Below are 18893 nucleotides of genomic sequence, written 5' to 3'. Positions count from 1 at the left end.
TCAACCATGTAGGAAAAGAAATAGCAGGTTCGCCTGGCACAGGCATGAACGGTGTAGGTAAGGGTACGGAAATAGCCATCCTCGTCGCCAATAATGTGGTATTCTGTAGTAGAAAGTAGTTAGGAAAGAATGAGACCGGGAGACACGCAGCTGCTGTTCCCTTCGCACGTTTATTCAACTCCCTCTTAACATCCGGAAGTGCATACATCACTTCCGTCACTGCATACATCACTAGCATACTAGCGCCCACTGGCGGTATAAACAGGACACAACATTCGGTCTTTACCGATAAATGCATGGCTCTGACCATGGTACTGAAATAGGCTACAATAATTATTATTACTATTAATATTATTATTAGGCTATTATAGCCTTCTAACGAAAACACAAAGTTCAAGTAGGATATCCTATAATTCTAATTTAAATTAACCCCGTAGGCTACGGATTTAGAAAATGTAATTGGATACTGTGGTGGGTTGACATAATTCACCCACGGAACTATGGGTTGGGGATCTCGGCACTACATACACACCTATATGATGCACCCCCGCGGTAATCTGCGATCGGTCAGCTAGAAGCATGGACGCGCTCATACTAAAAGAAGGCTCCAATGTATCGGACATTGATCAAAGCGTGAGAAATAAATGGAGATGGGCTTGGCTCTACGAAACGGGGTATGATAACAAGCCTTTTAGTTCATGGTGCAAAAAAATTAAAGAGCCAGGTGTGTGTTTTTGCACCATATGCCACAGGAAATTACAGTATGGCAGTAATGGGAAAAAGGTGCTAGCTCGCCATCAATCAGAAGCTAGCCACAAGACTCGCGTTCGCGCTCTCCAGCACACAGCCTCCCTGCCTGGCGCGACAACCACAACAACGGAGGTAAAGGTATCTATGACCGACCGTGTGTGCAATCATAAAGTGCGCATATGTTCATTCATAGCAGAGCATGACCTGTCTTTCACGATCTCGCAACCACTAGTTGACCTCATCCTATCGGTTGCCGAAGACCAGAGTGCACTTTCAAGATTGTCCATGTCCAATGCCCACGCCTCTTACATGTCCACACACGGCATTGCTGCTCATCAGAAAAACGAATTGTCAACTAGACTGAAAACAAAGATGTTTTCTTTAAATGCAGATGAGGCAACAGATGGTAACATGGACAGGATCCTTAATGTTCTTGTAAGGTACTTCGATGAGGATATGGGGAAAGTGTTGACCCAGCATCTGACCTCAAGGATAGTTAACATCGCAGATGCCTCAACCCTCACACACACACTGACAGATATCCTCCAGTCATACAACCTGAACTGGAATCAGGTTGTTGCTATACTGCTGGATAACTGCAATGTGATGAGAGGGAAAAGGTCTGGAGTGGAGACACAAATCCGAAAAGAAAATCCATCACTCCTGGACATCAGCGGAGACACGGTTCACATGGTCTCAAATGCAACCAAGAATTTTGCTCTGATGTCTACTATGATGTAGAAAAATTCCCCAAACAGAAGGAGCTTTTTGGCGAGTTTCAGTCCTTGCTCCATTTGGAGAAGAAGAGCTTGATCCGTCCCATCAGCAGCAGGTTCCTCCAAATGCTGGATGTGTGCAACAGAATACGGGAGCTTATGGATCCATTGATTGTGCACTTCTACAGCTTCCTGTCTCCTCAAGATCAGCACAATAACAGGTACAATAGCATTAGCATTCTCTTTTTATGTCTGTTTTCTCTGTACTAGCAGGCCCAATTTGCAAAATCTAATTAAATAAATCAGAGCAAATATAGCATTCCTGTCCATAATTATATGCTTTTTGTGATGCAGATGGCTCCTGAACCAGGTTCTTGATCAGCATGCAGTTACATCTGATGAGAAGGCAAGGATCACGGTTCTGCAACTGCAAATGGCAAAATCTGCAGGGACCGGAACTGATGTCAACCAAAACCGGAAGACACGCATCTGTATGCTTTTCTCAGAGTTCAACAAGCTCACAGCCTTGATTGATTTATACAGAGGTATGTTCTCGGGCTGGGTGATATTGAAAAAAACTGACATTGCAATATTCTTTTTCACTGCAATATATAGGCCTATTGTGATACATAAAAGAAAACTGGCATGCAGGCACGTGTTACAGATTTACTTATCTAACTTAAGATCAGTAAATCTGATTGGCTGACCTGGCATGTAGGAGCAGCCCTTATTGTGCAGCCCTAGCTCAGTCACTTTTGAAGTGGAAAGAAATGTACAGAGATGTCTTATCGATTTATTTATTGTTGCATATTTTTCCTGTAATGGAATATGAGTATGTTACATTACTATGTTTGTGATCAGGAAAGAATAGTAAAACATATTCAGCGACTTTTCTAATCAGGCTTAATTGTGATTTTCAGGTGTACTTCCAACTTTCCAGGTGTTCCTGAAAAAGTTGCAGCATGAAAAGCCCATGCTCCACGCACTGCATGCCGAAATGATGCTACTGGTCCGGGAACTTCTTTCCAAGTTCATGAAGCCTGTTCACATCCCCCTGAGTGTGAAGGGCTTGTTGAAGCTTGATGTTCAGAAGAGAGACCTGCAGTACCCTGACCAAAGGTTGTCTGTGGGGAGATTCAGCTTCTCTACCTTAAACAAGGCTAGAGTGGAGAAAAGGCCCTGGGTGCAGAACGTCCACAGCTCTCTCAGAGAAGGCTACATCAATGCAGCAACATACCTCCTGAAAAACCTTCCCCTCAACAACCACATCATCACCTCTTTGTCTGTGCTGACACCATCATTGATTCTCCACGAATCGGTCCAAGGGGCATTCAACACCTTAGCCAAGGCCTTGCCAAATGCAGTGAAATCTGAGGAGCTTGGTCAACTGAATGAAGAGGTGCGAGCCTACCAGATTGACGCAGATTTAGGAGCACAGGCCAAACACTTTGAGGAGAATACCGAACGAATCGATGTTGACTGGTGGAGTAGGATCTTGGCCAAGAAGACGCCAGAGGGAGGGATGAGATTCCCCATCTTAGGGAAGTTGGTAAAGGCCCTTCTGTCATTGTTCACTGGCCCTCTTGTCGAAGGATCATTTAACATCATGGATGACATCATAGAAAAAGACAGGTTCAGGCTGAACATTGAGACATATGAAGGCTTAGCCATTATCAAGTCCCACATGAAGGCAACAGGGAAACCGGCCTCCAAAATGGAAATCAGCCCTGCACTGAGGAGCTTGTGCCTGTCTTCTTATGAGAGATACCAAAGTCATCTGAAGAAGAAGAAGGAGAACATTGACAAGCAAAAGGAAAGGAAACTGATGGAAGCTGTGAAAGTCCTCTCAGCAGTTAGGGTAAGAAAAGTAACAGAAAAGTTAAAGAAAGGTTCCACCTCTTCTGCTCCTGCAAGAGCCTCCTCCTCCACTCTTGGAGTCACAGCCATTTCACCTATTAGAGCCTCCACCTCCTCCTCCTCCTCCTCCACTCCTGGTGTCAGAGCCACTGCATCTACTACAGCCTCCTCCTGCTCCTCCTCCTCCTCCACTCCTGGAGTAAGAGCCACTGCACCTGCTACAGCCTCAAAATCCTCCTCCTCCACTCCTGGAGTAAGAGCCACTGCACCTGCTACAGCCTCAACATCCTCCTCCTCCACTCCTGGAGTCAGAGCTACTGCATCTACTACAGCCTCAAAATCCTCCTCCTCCACTCCTGGAGTCAGAGCTACTGCATCTACTACAGCCTCAAAATCCTCCTCCTCCACTCCTGGAGTCAGAGCTACTGCATCTACTACAGCCTCAAAATACTCCTTCTCCATCCCTGGAGTCAGAGCCACTGCATCATATTCTAGAGCCTCCTCCTCCACTCCTGGAGTCAAAGCCACTTCACCTGCTACAGCCTCAAAATCCTCCTCCTACACTCCTGGAGTCAGAGCCACTTCATCTAGAGCCTCCTCCTCCTCCTCCCCCTCCTCCACTCCTGGAGTCAAAGCTGGTCCCACAGAAGAAACCCTGAAACGGACATCAGGTGTAGCCAAGCTTCAGGCATATCACTTCACTGCCAAAAAGCAGAAAAAGTGAAAAGCACTATAAGCCTCCTAAATTTCGTTGTTTGGTACCTGTACTGTAGCAATGACAAATAAAGTCTATCTATCTATCTAGTAAGTATTACACTTATTATTATTTAATGCTGTTTTGGTCTTTTTCAGTGATAGCTCACTTCAAAACAAAAACTGTGTAGACAGCTGCCATCTCAAGGTGGGTCTTACTATTAATATGAAAAAAATGTCAGTATGCATACAGTAGCATTGCATAGTCTTAACATCATATGTTTCTTTTACCTGCACAGAAACTGGCTGATTGCAGACACCAAAGACTAGAGGAACCTCTGGATGCAGAAGATGTGTGGATTAAGTGCAATACAAGACACATTCAGTTCATGTGTTTTTTTGTGTTTTTAGTTCCTTGTTCAAGTTGTAAGCTTGCTCCGTTGGCACAATGTAAATAAAAAACTTGCACTGAAAAGTTATGTAGATGGTTGATTATTTGTATGTCAGAGTCAACCCTTGCAATAAGTTTCAATTTTATTTCATGAATTGAAAACAGCATTGATATCACATAAAAGCAAACTGGCAATAGAAAAGCTGTTCAAAAGAATCTTCTTCCCTTAAAACGCTAACGTTATAAAATACAAACATATAGTGGAGGTTAAAATGAGAATATGACTTGGCTTGAACACATTTTCAGTCAGGAGATTTTTTTTTGCTTTAATCCCTGTGAACTTGTTATGCTGAAGATTGTGTAACTAGATAAGTGATCTTAAATATCATAGCTAGAAGCAACTGCGATTACAGCAACAAATATAGTAGCTAAGCATGTTTACAGCTATGCCTGAGGCAATATCCCAATAGAAATGTAATCATAACAAGAATCATATACAAGAATCATAACAAGAATCATGTACAAGACATATAATGAATCATTAGAAATATTGGCTCCTGCACAGAGTAGACTCCTCATCGCTTAGTGTGTGTGTGTGTGTGTGTGTGTGTGTCACATGACATATGCCATGTCTGCAGTCTGAATGAGCTTGGATTAATGTTAAATGTTCTATTTTTCATTCCTACTGCGAGACGGTAGGAAGGAGAGAAAGAGGGAGAAGAAAAGAATAAAGGATGGGAGTAGGGGGAGGATAGAATGAGAGGTAGGTATCTCAGACTACAAAGGCAAACCAAGTAACATGGTGCATATTGAAGCCTCCCTTCAGGGGAATCTGAATACCTTCATTAACACCATAGCTGATATGAGGGCCCCCTCTGTACAGGAGGACTGTGTGCTCTCACTATCTGTGGCAGACATGAGTAAAATCGTTAAGCGAGTAAACACCCACGCACAGCAGCCGGCCCAAATGAGATTACCCGGTCTCATCCACAGAGCATGCGCAGACCAGCTGGCACATCCTGCACATCTGTGGGGCCATTCTAGGTCTCGAGACAGATTAACCCATCTACCGACTGCAGCCCCCCCAGATCTTTGAGATTTTCCATCTTCCCGGCTCAAAGTGATGAGGACACGTCCCTTTTTCTTCCCCACGCCTGCCCCTCCCCACGCCTGCACCTCCACCCCCCCGGCTGGTCTACACTGTCTGGTGTCTGCTGGATGCTCGTTGGGGCAGTGGGGGCCTTCAATACCTGGTGGACTGGGAGGGTTACGTCCTGAGGAGCGTTCTTGGGTGCCTGGCTGGGATGTCCTTGATCCGGGACTTCAATCGGCTTTGTGGTGGTCGTCCTGGCTGCACGGCTGCAGCCGCTCCTATGGGAGGGGGTACTGTCACGGTTCCACCTGGACACTAGAGGAGAGACCGCTTCATGGACTGATAAGCACACAGGTGCATCTTATTGTTTAATTAAGATTAACTAACCCTAAACGCTTCTGTTTTTGCTCCAATTTTTTACCAGTTTAAATCAGAGACCTAAGACTTTTTCTATGCCTAAACAAAAGGGCTATTTCTCTCAAATTGTGTTCACAAATGTGTTTAAGTCTGTGTTAGTGAGCGCTTCTCCTTTAACAAGATAATCCATCCACCTGACAGGTGTGACATATCCAGATGCTGATTAGACAGCATGATTATTGCACAAATGTGCCTTAGGCTGGTAACAATAAAAGGCCACTCTAAAATGTGTAGTTTTATCACACAGCACAATGCCACAGATGTTGCAAGTTTTGAGGGAGTGTTGCCTCTCTAGCGTCCTGGTTTCCTAGGTTGAGACCGAGTGTTTTACATTTTCGAAAGTTCGTTCCTGTCTACCCTGTGGATTATTCTAAGTAAAGTGGACTTTGCCTTTTAACTGCAATGCCTCGTCTGGTTCCTCTCTGCCCCTGCTTCCTACACCTCACAACATTTGGCATACTCATGATAAACTGAAAATAGTCCCTTCACATCGACTCAAAAAGGCGGCTTTTCTTCCTCGGGCGGCTGAGGACATTTTCCATGGCACCTAAGCTCCTCGCCAACATCCTGTCTGTCTGCATCACCGCCTGGTATGGCAATTGCACCACTCAGGACTAGGGATGGGAATCGAGAACGGGGTTATATAATCATGTTTATACATGGCATGAATTAACATTCATTTGAATGAATTTCAAAAGATGAAAATGGCAACATTAGTTGAATGAATATCTACTGTCATCATCACTTAAGTTAGCAACAGAAAGCTAGGTTAACTTTAATGTTAACACGATAACGTACAATTGTTGGCACCACACACCGTTACTGAGGGTAAATATCCTATGCTAATCATATTAGTGCCACGCAGGCAGGCATAGCAGATTTTTTATTTGACTGAGAACCCCTAAATGAAAGCGAATGCTGAACAAATATTCTCCCATTTCATCCATTTTAGATGTTTACAGACAGACTGTTGCTACGGATAGCTTTGAAGCTACAGCCAGCTGCTCAAGCTTATTTTATTTATGTTCAAATGTTATGTTCAGATACACTGAGACTCAAGATAATAAAAAACAGCTGCATTGACGCTGAAAACCTGTGTATGCCTACTTTTTTCTACACAGAGAATTCGATCAGGAATCAGGAAGCCCAACAAAATCAAAGGTTCAAAGGTCAAAGGTTCATCCCGCTCCTGTCTGGTAGATGCTACCAGAGAGCCCAGCCTGACATAGATTACAATAGATGATATTATTGCACATAGCTGTATTTTACAGTGCCTGAAACCCTTATATTGTAATGTTATGTTTTGTCATAATCTATTGCTCTTTAATATTTGTACTTATATTGTACAAATACATCACACAATTTAGTTAGGGTCTATTTTAGCATGCAGGAAGATTTATTGTATGTACATTTTGTATAACATTGTTGAGCCCCCGTGTGAACCAAGCATCTCACTGCATTCAGTGTATGTGACAATAAAGAACTTTGAACTTGAGGTAGGTAGGGAAGGAAGGAAGGAAGGAGGAGATACAGTAGGGAGGGAAAGGGAGTACACAGGGGAGGGAGAGACAGGGAGACACTGTTAGATGGAAGATATTGTTAGGGCAGGGAGGGAAGTATCAGGCTGTTCTCATTTAGCTTCAATCTCTGTCGATTCCCAATGGAATACCCTGGCCTACCTTCCTAAGTTTCTAGCCTCTGCTCTGTTCTCCATACCAAACAAGTTCACTGTGTAACACTGTATCTGTCTCTCAGCTTAGTGTTCAGCCACCCCTAGGACCAAAACAAGTTTAGCTGTCACATCCTTGAGTCTTTGGGTGCTTCATCATCATCATCATCATCATCATCATCATCATCATCATTCATCCTTAACCACCACAACCACCACCTTCATCATCATACATTATCATCATCATCATCATCATCATCATCACTCTTCCTTCATTGAAGTGTACAGGGTGCAGGTTAGGCTGTCATGGCTGAGTTAGGGTTAGGTGAATATTTTAATAGCCCTTATGTCATCCTTGGAGTAGAGTTACTGCAACTCCAAAAATAAGAGGTTTTGTAGTTTCAAGGCCAGAGAGGTGAGGGCTAGGTGGTGGTGGTTGTGGTGGTAGGGGCGGGGAGGAAAGCCTATACTGTATTCATTCCAGAGTAGTTTGGATTGTCCTTGTCTCTGTCCTTTTCTGTTCATGAGCAATTACCTGAGAGGACTTGATAAGGAAGCCATGATATGTAGAAATGGGAAACGGTGAAAGGGACTCAATTATAATCATGTGTGGCTTCCTTACCACCTCACTTTTTTAGCTGATATTGTGGTTATTCTTACAACTTTGGAATGAGCTCATTTTTAGCTCTCAAAATCTCTTGTGTGTCCTCAATTATGAATCATCTATCTAATGGAATGAGCTCATTTTTAGCTCTCAAAATCTCTTGTGTGTCCCCAATTATGAATCATCTATTTAATAGTATATCTTCCTTTTGGGACTGGCTCCTCAGGGAGAATAACCCATTTAGACCAAGGTCTGCTCAACCAGGTTATAAAAGATAGGAAAGGATACGGGGAAAAGCTCAGTCAATTTGATTTGTATTGTGACATTGCCTGCCTACTTCCATGTGACTGCTGCTCCAGGTCTCTCTCTCGCGCTGATTGAGTGGTGTTTACACTGCGGCCAGAACGGCCAGTTATCGTTTGAGTGCGCTTACCACTTTACCACTAACCCAGTTCAGTCCAAAGGTAACGCAATCTGTTCCACAATCCGGTCAATGAGACTGTTGTCTGTTCGTCTCCTCGTGCGGTCCGTTGTTGTGTGACGTCGGCATGAAACGGTGTCAGCCGACAGCTCTTGCCGAGGAACACAAAAAGTGACATGACAGGCTGTACGGGGGTCAACAAGATGGGACACACACATACTCTGTAATAAGCAGCTCCTTTAGCAGTCTGGCTCCTTAATCAGGCTCATCACCGGCTGTCCCTCACTCCGTGTTGGGCTGCTGGGCTTTATATCTTATATACATATGGGCTTTAGATCTTATATACATATGGGCTTTAGATCTTATATACATAGGGCTTTAGATCTTATATACATATGGGCTTTAGATCTTATATACATATGGGCTTTATATCTTATATACATATGGGCTTTATATCTTATATACATATGGGCTTTATATCTTATATACATATGGGATTTAGATCTTATATACATGGGCTTTAGATCTTATATACCGGTACATATGGGCTTTAGATCTTATATACATATGGGCTTTAGATCTTATATACATATGGGCTTTAGATCTTATATACATATGGGCAGGGCCGCTTGGGAGATATGCGAGGCCCTGTGCGAAGTCAGATTTGCGAGGCCTTTTATAATGATGTAGGCTACTGTTATAAAAAAAAAAAAAAAAAAAAAAAAAAAAATTACTTACTTATAACCGCGCGACACGCACGCACCGATATATTGCAAGAAATGCGCTCACATGCTGTGCTGATAGACAATAGCATATCTACTTATTTAGATAGTTTACAACCATGTTTGTTTCATTTCAAACCTTTTATACTCGTAAAGGATTAGGATTTAGGATAAAGCAGTCATCATACCCAACATTAAATACGCACAAGCCATTATTGACATGAATAGAGATGTTACTCACCACCATGTAGGCCTTTATGTTGAAAAGCTTACAGCAAAAGCAAAAAGACATGTCCCGTTTTTGAGAGTACACAAGCCACTTTCTTTCTATGTTTTCCCCATTTGGTAGTTTTCGGAGAAATAAAGTTTCACTAAAGTTCCTGTTCTCATTATTTTTAGGATAACTAAATCCAGGTTTCATCTTTGGGGGACCTCTTCTAATGATCACTTCTGTAACTGTAGAGTCCATATTATGTACCGGCCAATTTACCAGGATCATCATACATGACATATCTGACACTGTAGGCTCGTCTTGCGTTCCATCACTCTCAGCCCTGCTGCTGCTCTGAGTAGCTCCATCTTCCGCCTCCGTATCCTCTACTTCGCCACTCCTGACCATCATCACCTGGGGCTGGGCAGCCCCACTGCTGCCGGTGTAGCAGTTGTCCTCCTCCACCTCAGAGACATCATCTTTGCCTCTCAGGGGGGGCTGTGCCGTGCTACTACTAGCATTGCTAGTGCTAGCAGTAACGTTAGCTTCTTCGGTGCTAACGGGAGCCTCACTTGTTTTTAGAAATGTTTCGAACGAACCTCTAAGCGAGGCCCTGAAGCCTTCCTTTCTTTTATTTGTATTTCTTTTTTCAGCACCCGATTAACATTTTCTTCCTCGGTCTCGTTCCCTCTGCATTTTGTCCGTTGCACTAAGCAGTCACTATGCACAACAAGTGTCAACGCGCGCCCAAAAATTCTTTTCACGTTTCACGTAAGGTGTCATAGGGGGAAATTACTTTTTTCTGTTGCTAAGAATCTCCCTGTCCTACAGGTATGCTAGATTTTAGATGTATGATTGACTATGATTATCACATCTGTGAACATTAAGAAATGTATTTAAGGCAAAAATAATAATATGGTCCCTTGCCCTTGCTTTGGAGGGCCTCGCCAGCCAGGGTACCCCAAAAAAAAAAAAAAAAAAAAAAAACTTTTTTTTTATTTTTTACCCTGCCTCACGCGAGGCCCTCCAAAGCGCGAGGCCCTGTGCCACCGCCCCAGCTAGCCCCCCCTTAAAGCGGCCCTGCATATGGGCATATACTCACCATCAATTGGAGTTGCTATAGGGCAGTGGTTCTCCAATTGATGGTGAGTATATGCCCGTATATGCTCCAGTGGTTCTCCAACCTCTCCTTAGGGACCCCCAGCCGCTCCACATTATTTGATCTGTTCCACCACCAGCACACATGATTCAACTAATAAAGAACAAAGCAATTGAAGAGCATCAACGAGTAACGGATATCCTTTGGTGGAGACATCCCCAGTCTAAATGGTGTCTAGAACAAGGCGGATGCGGTGACGTCGGTTGGGAGTTTCACTCTTCTGGCTTTCCATCTCTCCTCTTTTGATCTTACTGTTTTTCCACTCTCCTCTGACTCATAAGGCAGGCAATCAGATAGAGATAGAGATAGATAGATAGATAGATAGACAGAGGCAATCAGCTTCCCTTTGTCTTCAACAGATCCTGCTCCTCCTCCAGCCTTACTATTACCCCCTCTTCTGGTTTCTGACCATCACTTTGTATCCTTCTCCCTTCCCCTCAAATCCATTCCCTCCCTCTCAAACTCTACCCATACTCTCTCCCATCTCTATCTCTATGTCTGTCCTCCCTACTTTCTACTGAATCCTCCTTCCTTTTTGTAGCCGGTGTAACCAATGGCAGTCTACTTGTGCCTGCATAAGATGCAGGCAGGCATAGTACTAGACACCTATTGCCGGGTCCTCCCACTGTTCTGTTGTGTTTGCAAGTGGCGGTAGAATTTGAAAGACGCTAGTTTTCAACACGCGTTTGGTGATCCAGTGGAGTTAGTCGGGCCAATGAACATTATGCAACGAACAACTGAATAATAATAATAATAATAATAATAACTTGTATTTGTATAGCACTTTTCCTGCAAACGTTGCAGCTCAAAGTGCTTTAATCATTATATAATGATTTAAACACATTTGTGAACACAATTTGTGAGGAATAGCCTTTTTGTGTACAGAGAAAGCCAGCGTCAGAAGACCTGAGAGCTCTATTGGGCTGATAGCCCAATTTGTGATCATGAGTAATCATACTCATTTCAAGCACTCCTCGTAAACACTGTTTTTAATTATATTTGTCACTTTGTCATGTATCTGTGTATTATCTAGTTTTGTACTGTATTGCACTGTTGCATCATTTTGCTGTGCCTGCTTAACTTGTATTGTCTTGCTTTGTCTTGTATTGTCATATAGTGTATTGCCTGTTGTGTCGTTTTGTTGTGCTTGCTGATGTTTTTAATAACACTACACCATTCATTTTGTAATAGCCTGCTCAGGGACTACAGATGGAAATTAGCTCATGCGCTAACTCTGGCACATTTACATTGATGTGGAAACTGATTTGTTGATTAATGTGCACTGTCCCTGGTAAATAAATAAATAAATAAATAAAATAAATAAGATAGCAAAAGGTATTTCAGATATTCTGGTGCTGTGCCAGTGAGAGCTTTATAAACAAGCAGAAATATCTTGAAATCTATTCTGAACTTAACAGGAAGCCGGTGTAGAGTCTCTAAAATAGAGTCCTGGACCTTAGCCTGAGTTGGCTATACTTGCAGTGCTCCCTAGAGTTTTAAACTCCTATGAGTGCTCCTTTATTTAGTTTATGTTTCTGTGAATCACCAACTCTGTGTGAACAGTCCATTGCTATTCTGGCACAGACCACAATACATTTTATCTGAACCACTTCAGGTTTGCGTCCCTTTTAGTGGTCCCGTTTTTAACCTTTGTTAACATTTGGATAACCGGCCGAGCTTTGTGTTTGTTTTGATTTCTTTGATCAGGTTACTTTAATTAAAGCTTGTTTTAACTGTAGTAACTACTCACAACATTCTCCAAACTAAACAGGCAATTAAATAGATAGATAGATAGATAGACTTTATTTGTCATTGTTACAGTACAGGTACCAAACAACGAAATTTAGGAGGGGAGGCTCCCCTGGTGTTTAAGAAAGGAAAAAGAAACACATTTTGGAAAAAGCATAGATGCATAAAATCACAAGAAGATAAAGAGCTGGTTTACATCAATAGAGGCTATGTACACAATCCACTGTACTATACTGCACAGATAGTCAACTAGGGTTGTCATATTGCACAAGAAAGTATTTTTTCACATTTTTTTAAAGTGTCACAGTTTGCAGGCTTGAAAATGTACATGTTTGTGCCTCAGCACTAGCTGCCATTACAATCCGTCCGGACTTGTCCTGGGCCCAGAACTTAGGCCTTTTCTGTGTTCAGGGCCTTGACGGCCCTGTGGTAGAAGCAGTTCTTCAGTCTGTTTGTCTTAGCGGCCGGGGTCCTGTACCTCCTGTTCGAGGGCAGCTTGACAAAGTGTTCGTGCCCAGGGTGGGTCGGGTCCTTGGAGATCTTGGAGGCCCTCCTGAGACAGCGTGTTTCGTACAGCTTCTCCAGAGAGGGGAGGGTGGCGCCGGTGATCCCCTGTGCTGTTCTCACGACTCTCTGTAGATCGTTTCTCTCCGCTGCCGTGCAGCTGTGGTACCAGTTGGAGATGCCGAAGGTGAGGATGCTCTCCACTGCGCCGTGGTAGAAGGCCACCAGCATCTCCTGCTTGCTGTGTTGTTTCTTGAGGCATCTCAGGGTGTATAGCCGCTGTTGTGCCCCCTTGATGGTGCCTTTAGTGTTGTCCTTCCAGGCCAGGTCATCCCGTATGATGTGTCCCAGGAAACGGAGGTTTGAGACCATCTCTACGCTCTCTCCGTCGATGAGCAGGGGCAGGATCTCGGACTTTTTCCTCCTGTAGTCTACGATGAGTTCCTGGGTCTTTGACTTGTTTAGCAGCAGGTTGTTTACCTTGCACAGCTTGCTCAATTGCTCTACCTCATCCCTGTACGCCGCCTCGTCCCCCCCCGAGATACATCCCACCACGGTGGTGTCGTCTGCAAACTTTACGATGTAGTTGCTGGGGTGGATGGGGGTGAAGTCGTGGGTGTAGAGGATGGGGCTTAGCACGCAGCCCTGGGGTGACCCAGTGCTGAGGCTGAGGGCTGTGGAGGTGTGGGGGCCCACCCGCACCCTCTGGGGGCGGTTGGTCAGGAAGTCCTTGATCCACGCACATATAGAGTGTGATAGACCCAGGTCTAGTAGTTTGGTCACTAGCCTGTCTGGAAGGATGGTGTTAAAGGCGGAGCTGAAGTCCACGAAGAGCAGTCTCGCGTAGCTGTTTCCCCTCTCCAGGTGGGATAGAGTGGCGTGGAGAGTCGTCGCTATGGCGTCCTCTGTGGACCTGTGGGCTCTGTAGGCGAACTGGTATGGATCCAGGTTGGGCGGGAGGCGTGTGAGTATGTGGGCCCGGACTAGTTTCTCGAAGCACTTCATGATGATTGGTGTGAGTGCCACCGGGCGGTAGTCGTTTAGGCAGCTCACCGTGCTTTTCTTCGGGACTGGGATGATAGTTGAGGTTTTCAGGCAGGGTGGGACGGTGGCCTGGGACAGGGACTGGTTAAAGATGTTGGTGAAAACCCCGGCCAGCTGGTCGGCGCAGTCTCTCAGCACCCGTCCCAGGACGCCATCCGGCCCCGAGGCTTTCCTGGGGTCCACCGCCTTCAGTACGCGTCTCACCTCGTGCTCTGTGAGGGTGAGGCTGCTGAGAGCTGGAGAGAGTGGTGTCTGTGTTGTGGTTACCTCCGTTCGCCCCTCGTCGAACCGGGCGTAGAAGGTGTTCAGCTTTCCCGCCAGCAGGGGGTCGTCCTCTGCGGCTGTGAGCCTGTTGGCTCTGAAGTTTGTCATCTGCTGAACCCCCTGCCACATCCGCCTGGAGTCGTTGCTCAGGAGGCATTCCTCAATCTTCTCTCTGTGCTCTGCCTTGGCCGCTTTGATGCCGCGCTTTAGGTTGGCCCTGGTGGAGCTGTACAGCGGTGTGCGCTTCCCTGCGAAGAAGGCGTTGTCCCTCTCATTTAACAGTTTTTGGACCTTCCCAGTCATCCATGGCTTCGTGTTGGGGTAGACCCGGACCCGTTTGTCCACGGTGACTGAGTTGGTGCAGTTCACTATGTGGTTCAGAACCGACGACGTGTACTGTTCCAGGTCCTCATGCTCATATTCCTGCCATAGGGTGTCATTTAGGCAGATCTGCAGTGGAGCGGACCCTTCTGGCCAGGTTCTGACAGTCTTAGTGGTGGTGGGAGCACTTTTCCCCATTGTGGTGTATGCAGGAATCAGGAGGATTGACACATGGTCAGACATGCCTAGATGAGCTAGCGGACTAGCCTTGTAAGCACGTTTGATGTTGGTGTATACCTTATCCAGTGTTTTTTCTCCCCTCGTTGCACATTTTACATGCTGGTAGAACTTGGGTAGTACTGCCTTCAGGTCGACATGATTAAAGTCCCCCGCTATGATGTGGATAGCCTGTGGATCAGTACTTTGTTGGCTACTAATGACGTCGTATAGTCGCGCCAATGCTACTTTGCTGTCTGAGCTAGGTGCAATATACACACATGTAATTAGCACCGCGTTAAACTCCCTAGGCAGGTATGTGGGTCGGCATTTAACAGTCAAGTATTCTAGGTCTGGTGAGCAGTGGCTACTTACAGTTTTCGTGTTTAAGCACCAGCTGTCCTTCGTCGATATTATGATCCCACCTCCTCTTGACTTACCGCTAAGCTCCGTGCGGTCAGCGCGATGAAGCGTTCGGCCCTCTAAGCTAACGTTAGCGTCCACAATGTTGTCATTTAGCCAGGTTTCGGTCAGAATAATCACACAGCTATCCCCTACGATGCTGTTTTTTGCCACCTGTAGTCTCAGTTCATCCATCTTATTTGTCAGGGATCTGACATTTGAGAGGAAAATGCTTGGAATAGCTGGCTTGTTTGGGCTTCTCCTTAGCCTTGCTAACAGGCCTCCCCTGCAGCCTCGGGGTTGCTTACGATCTCGCCTCCGTCGCTTCCGCCTCAGGGAGGGGACTGAGAACCAAGGTTCGCCCGGTACACGGGCTATCTCGTTAAAAATCCTGTGTTGCTTTAGAAACTCCGCTGTAACTGTCTTGTCGTTTTGCGTGCCGATTTCTAATAAGTCGAGCCTGCTGTAGGTACTATTTACACAACTGTTCCCTATAAGTATTAAAATAAAAATGTACATACAAATATTCTTAAAAGCACAAAAAAACACCAGCGTGGAAGCCACCCCGAGCCTCGCGACTAAGCGCGACGCCATCTTGGTGGAGAGATGGAAATACTTTTTTGCTCTCAAAACTCTGTTTGTTCACTTAAACTGAACACACAAACTCAATCACCAGATGTTACCTAGGGTCTCCCACCCTACAATTGGAAGTGGCGTAGTCACAATAGATTAGTAACAGGAACACTAGCGTTTCCTATGGGTTACATTCTGTCTACTGATGCTATCTCCTCCATCCTCCTACCCACTCTCTTCTCATGGTTTGACTAACTCTGTCCACTAGGCCAGCACAATTCTCTCAGTCCGCATCTTGGTTGTCTGAGTCTCTGCAAGCTAGTAGAACAGGGCATTGCAACACACACTCTCCTCCAGTGGCGGACTCAGGCTGTTTGAAGGGAAGGGGCGAAAAGAAAAAAAGAGCACGTACTGCACAACATGGGACCCCATCAGTGCACATGGTCAAGTTTAGATCATTGGAATATAAGCCAAGCCAATAGGGCACATCCTCTAATTTCGCCACTCAAAAGGGCACTTTAGTGCGACGTTTTTCAACTGTGGGGGCACATGGTCAAGTTTAGACCATTGGAGGGGCACCAATAGGGCACATCCTCTCATTTTCGCCACTCAAAAGGGCATTTTTGCCACTCAAAAGGGCACTTAAGCGAGACGTTTTTCAACCGTGGGGGCACCAGGAGGGGCGGTCGCCCCCCCCCTGAATCCGCCAGTGCTCTCCTCCTCATTTTTTTTTCACCTCTGTGTCTGCTCCTCCCTAAAGCTTCTTTCTAAAAATTCAATCTTCTGCTTCTGACCCCTAGGAAACTGTTTTCCACATTTTCCTCACTCACCCTCCTTCCCCTTCCCCTCCCTCCTCCCTCTCTGCAGATTACTTTTTTGTCACCTACTTTGTAAAGAAGGTAGATGATATTAACAACTCTTTCACTCGACCTGTTGCTATCACTGCTTCCACTTCTGCCAAATCTTTCCATGCTACCCTCTGTCTCTGGTTTATCATCGATTTCCCCTCTATCCTCTGAAGATGGACCTAAAATGTGTCTCATCCAATTGGGCAACCACCCGTCCTCTCGATCCCATCACCACCTTCCTTTCCTTACCACCATCGTCAATTCCTCACGGACCACTGGATCTGGCCCTGTTGCCTTTAAGACAGCCAGAGTCAAGGGTTCTGTCCTAGAGCCCTTATTGTTCTCTCTGTATACAATATATCTTGATGCTGCAATTCTCACGTCGTTTCTACAACCTGCTATGCAATATTATTATGTTCAATAAAGATAAAGACAAAAGAGAAAGTGTTTTTTAAGTTTCATTTTTAGATGGTCTCATTTCCCAGAAATGGCCTGATGTGCTGGAAAAGTGCTGCACGTTGCACAAGCGATGAAAAACAAATTCATTTCTCACTTGATTCCCGTAGTAGCATAACATTAGATGAAAGCACAATTCATGGACAAGCATGCATGATTATTGATGTCAGGTGTGATGTCACTGGAAATGGAGATGTGGACAATGTGTCGTGCTAACAGGGAAAGTGAATGGACTGTATAGCAAAAACAACAACATTATTGGCCGAGATACCCGTGACTATCGCTTCTAGCTGTTGTTTCATGTGGTGCTGTTGATGTGGTGAAATGAGTAGCCTATGGCTCATTAAAACTCCTAAGCCCCATCGCTGTGTGGGCATGACTCGCGCGGGTGCATGAGAACATTTCGCACTGTTATTTTGGAGACCCCCACAAAGCTCAGCTTATAACTCGAACCCTGTATATATATACGGTACATGTGGAAAAACTAGGGTTAGGGTTAGGTGCTAGGGTGCTACGGTTAGGGTTACGGGTAGGGTTAGACATGCCAGCATGTACCAAGTGGACGTAGCACCTAACCCTAATTGTAGTTTTCCCACATGTACCGTATTCCCACATATACTGCAACACTGTGGCATAAACAATGGAACAACCATTTGATTGACATTTGGAAGAGTATTAATCATCTACAGGTGGAGAACTGATGGTAAAGTTTTGTCTGAATGGCATTTGATGGGAAGGTTTACATAATAAGCTTTATTTGTATAGCACTTTTCCTGCAAACGTTGCAGCTCAAAGTGCTTTAACAAAATAACTTAAGAATGACTACAAGATTTAAACAAGTAAATACATATACAAATATATACACATATATAGATTCATCAACTAATATATTACATAATACAGTCATTTAAAGGCAATATTAAAAAGATGAGTTTGTATTCTTGAAAACTAATTAACCTAATAATTAGGTTTACACTATATCCTAATTGCTTTCTCTTTTTTTTTTTTTTTTTTTTTTTACATCTAAAGGGTCGGGCAGATCCTCACCCAGCAAGGCATCTCACAAAGTAGGCGAGTCACCTGTACGGGCGGACCTGTGCCCGGTCAAAACTTAATCTGCTAGTTAGAACGAGGACACGGGCGTCACCCCGCGTCGTTATTTTCCTTACTCATCAGTTTAAGGCATGACCTATCAATAGCCGAGCACACGTCTATATTCCTGGGGAAGGTTGTTCTGGTCATGGTAATCACAGGGTCGCGTTAATTCAGAATAGTGAAGTCGGCTGTTTTATTATTTTTCCAACACGTTTACATTATAAATATCTAAATATGTCTTCATGTGTACTGTTTACCATCAAACATTATTTCGATTAGAATGTGTACTTTGTTTGTAGTACTTTCAATGAATATGTGGCGCAAAGGCTCATGGGAGTAACACGACGTCACATTTGTGTCTTTTTTGTTGTGAAAAGCAATCGATACCCTAATTTCACTCATTCCTAATTTCTTGGATCCACCTCCATAGTGGACATAACATGCCAATGAAAGCCGTGAAAGCCAATGTCCGCGATTCCACAGTGATCAGTACAAGCCAGGGAGAAACGGAGTTTCGCATTCATGGACTTCCGCATTCACTGCGTGTGACTGTCTACTGGCTCGTTCACTGCCCGTTCAGCTGCAGATTAGCCACATGCTAATGACGCGATTCCACACTGGCCAGTAGAAGTTTTAAACAGTCGAATGTGTCACTCCCTGCGTGGCGCAGCTCGTTTGTCCGCGCGCCGCTGATTCATAGGTCCTGGGTTCGAATCCC

At 44.7% G+C, this 18893-nt stretch overlaps 1 protein-coding gene across 1 annotated transcript in view; it reads left to right on the top strand.

Moving 5' to 3' along the window:
• LOC308174394 (uncharacterized protein) overlaps nucleotides 1-18893 on the top strand; it is a gene marked incomplete at both ends in the record, with an annotated part of 43336 nt that overhangs the window by 17186 nt on the left and 7257 nt on the right. The window contains one exon of the mRNA XM_080549473.1: nucleotides 2407-3324. Within this exon, the coding sequence (XP_080405599.1) occupies nucleotides 2407-3324 (918 nt within the window). The remainder of the gene's footprint in view (nucleotides 1-2406; nucleotides 3325-18893) is intronic.

Source organism: Nansenia antarctica (genome assembly GCF_963989245.1).
Source record: "Nansenia antarctica genome assembly, chromosome: 20".
NCBI lineage: Eukaryota > Metazoa > Chordata > Actinopteri > Argentiniformes > Microstomatidae > Nansenia > Nansenia antarctica.
This window is presented reverse-complemented; position numbering and strand designations above follow the sequence as displayed.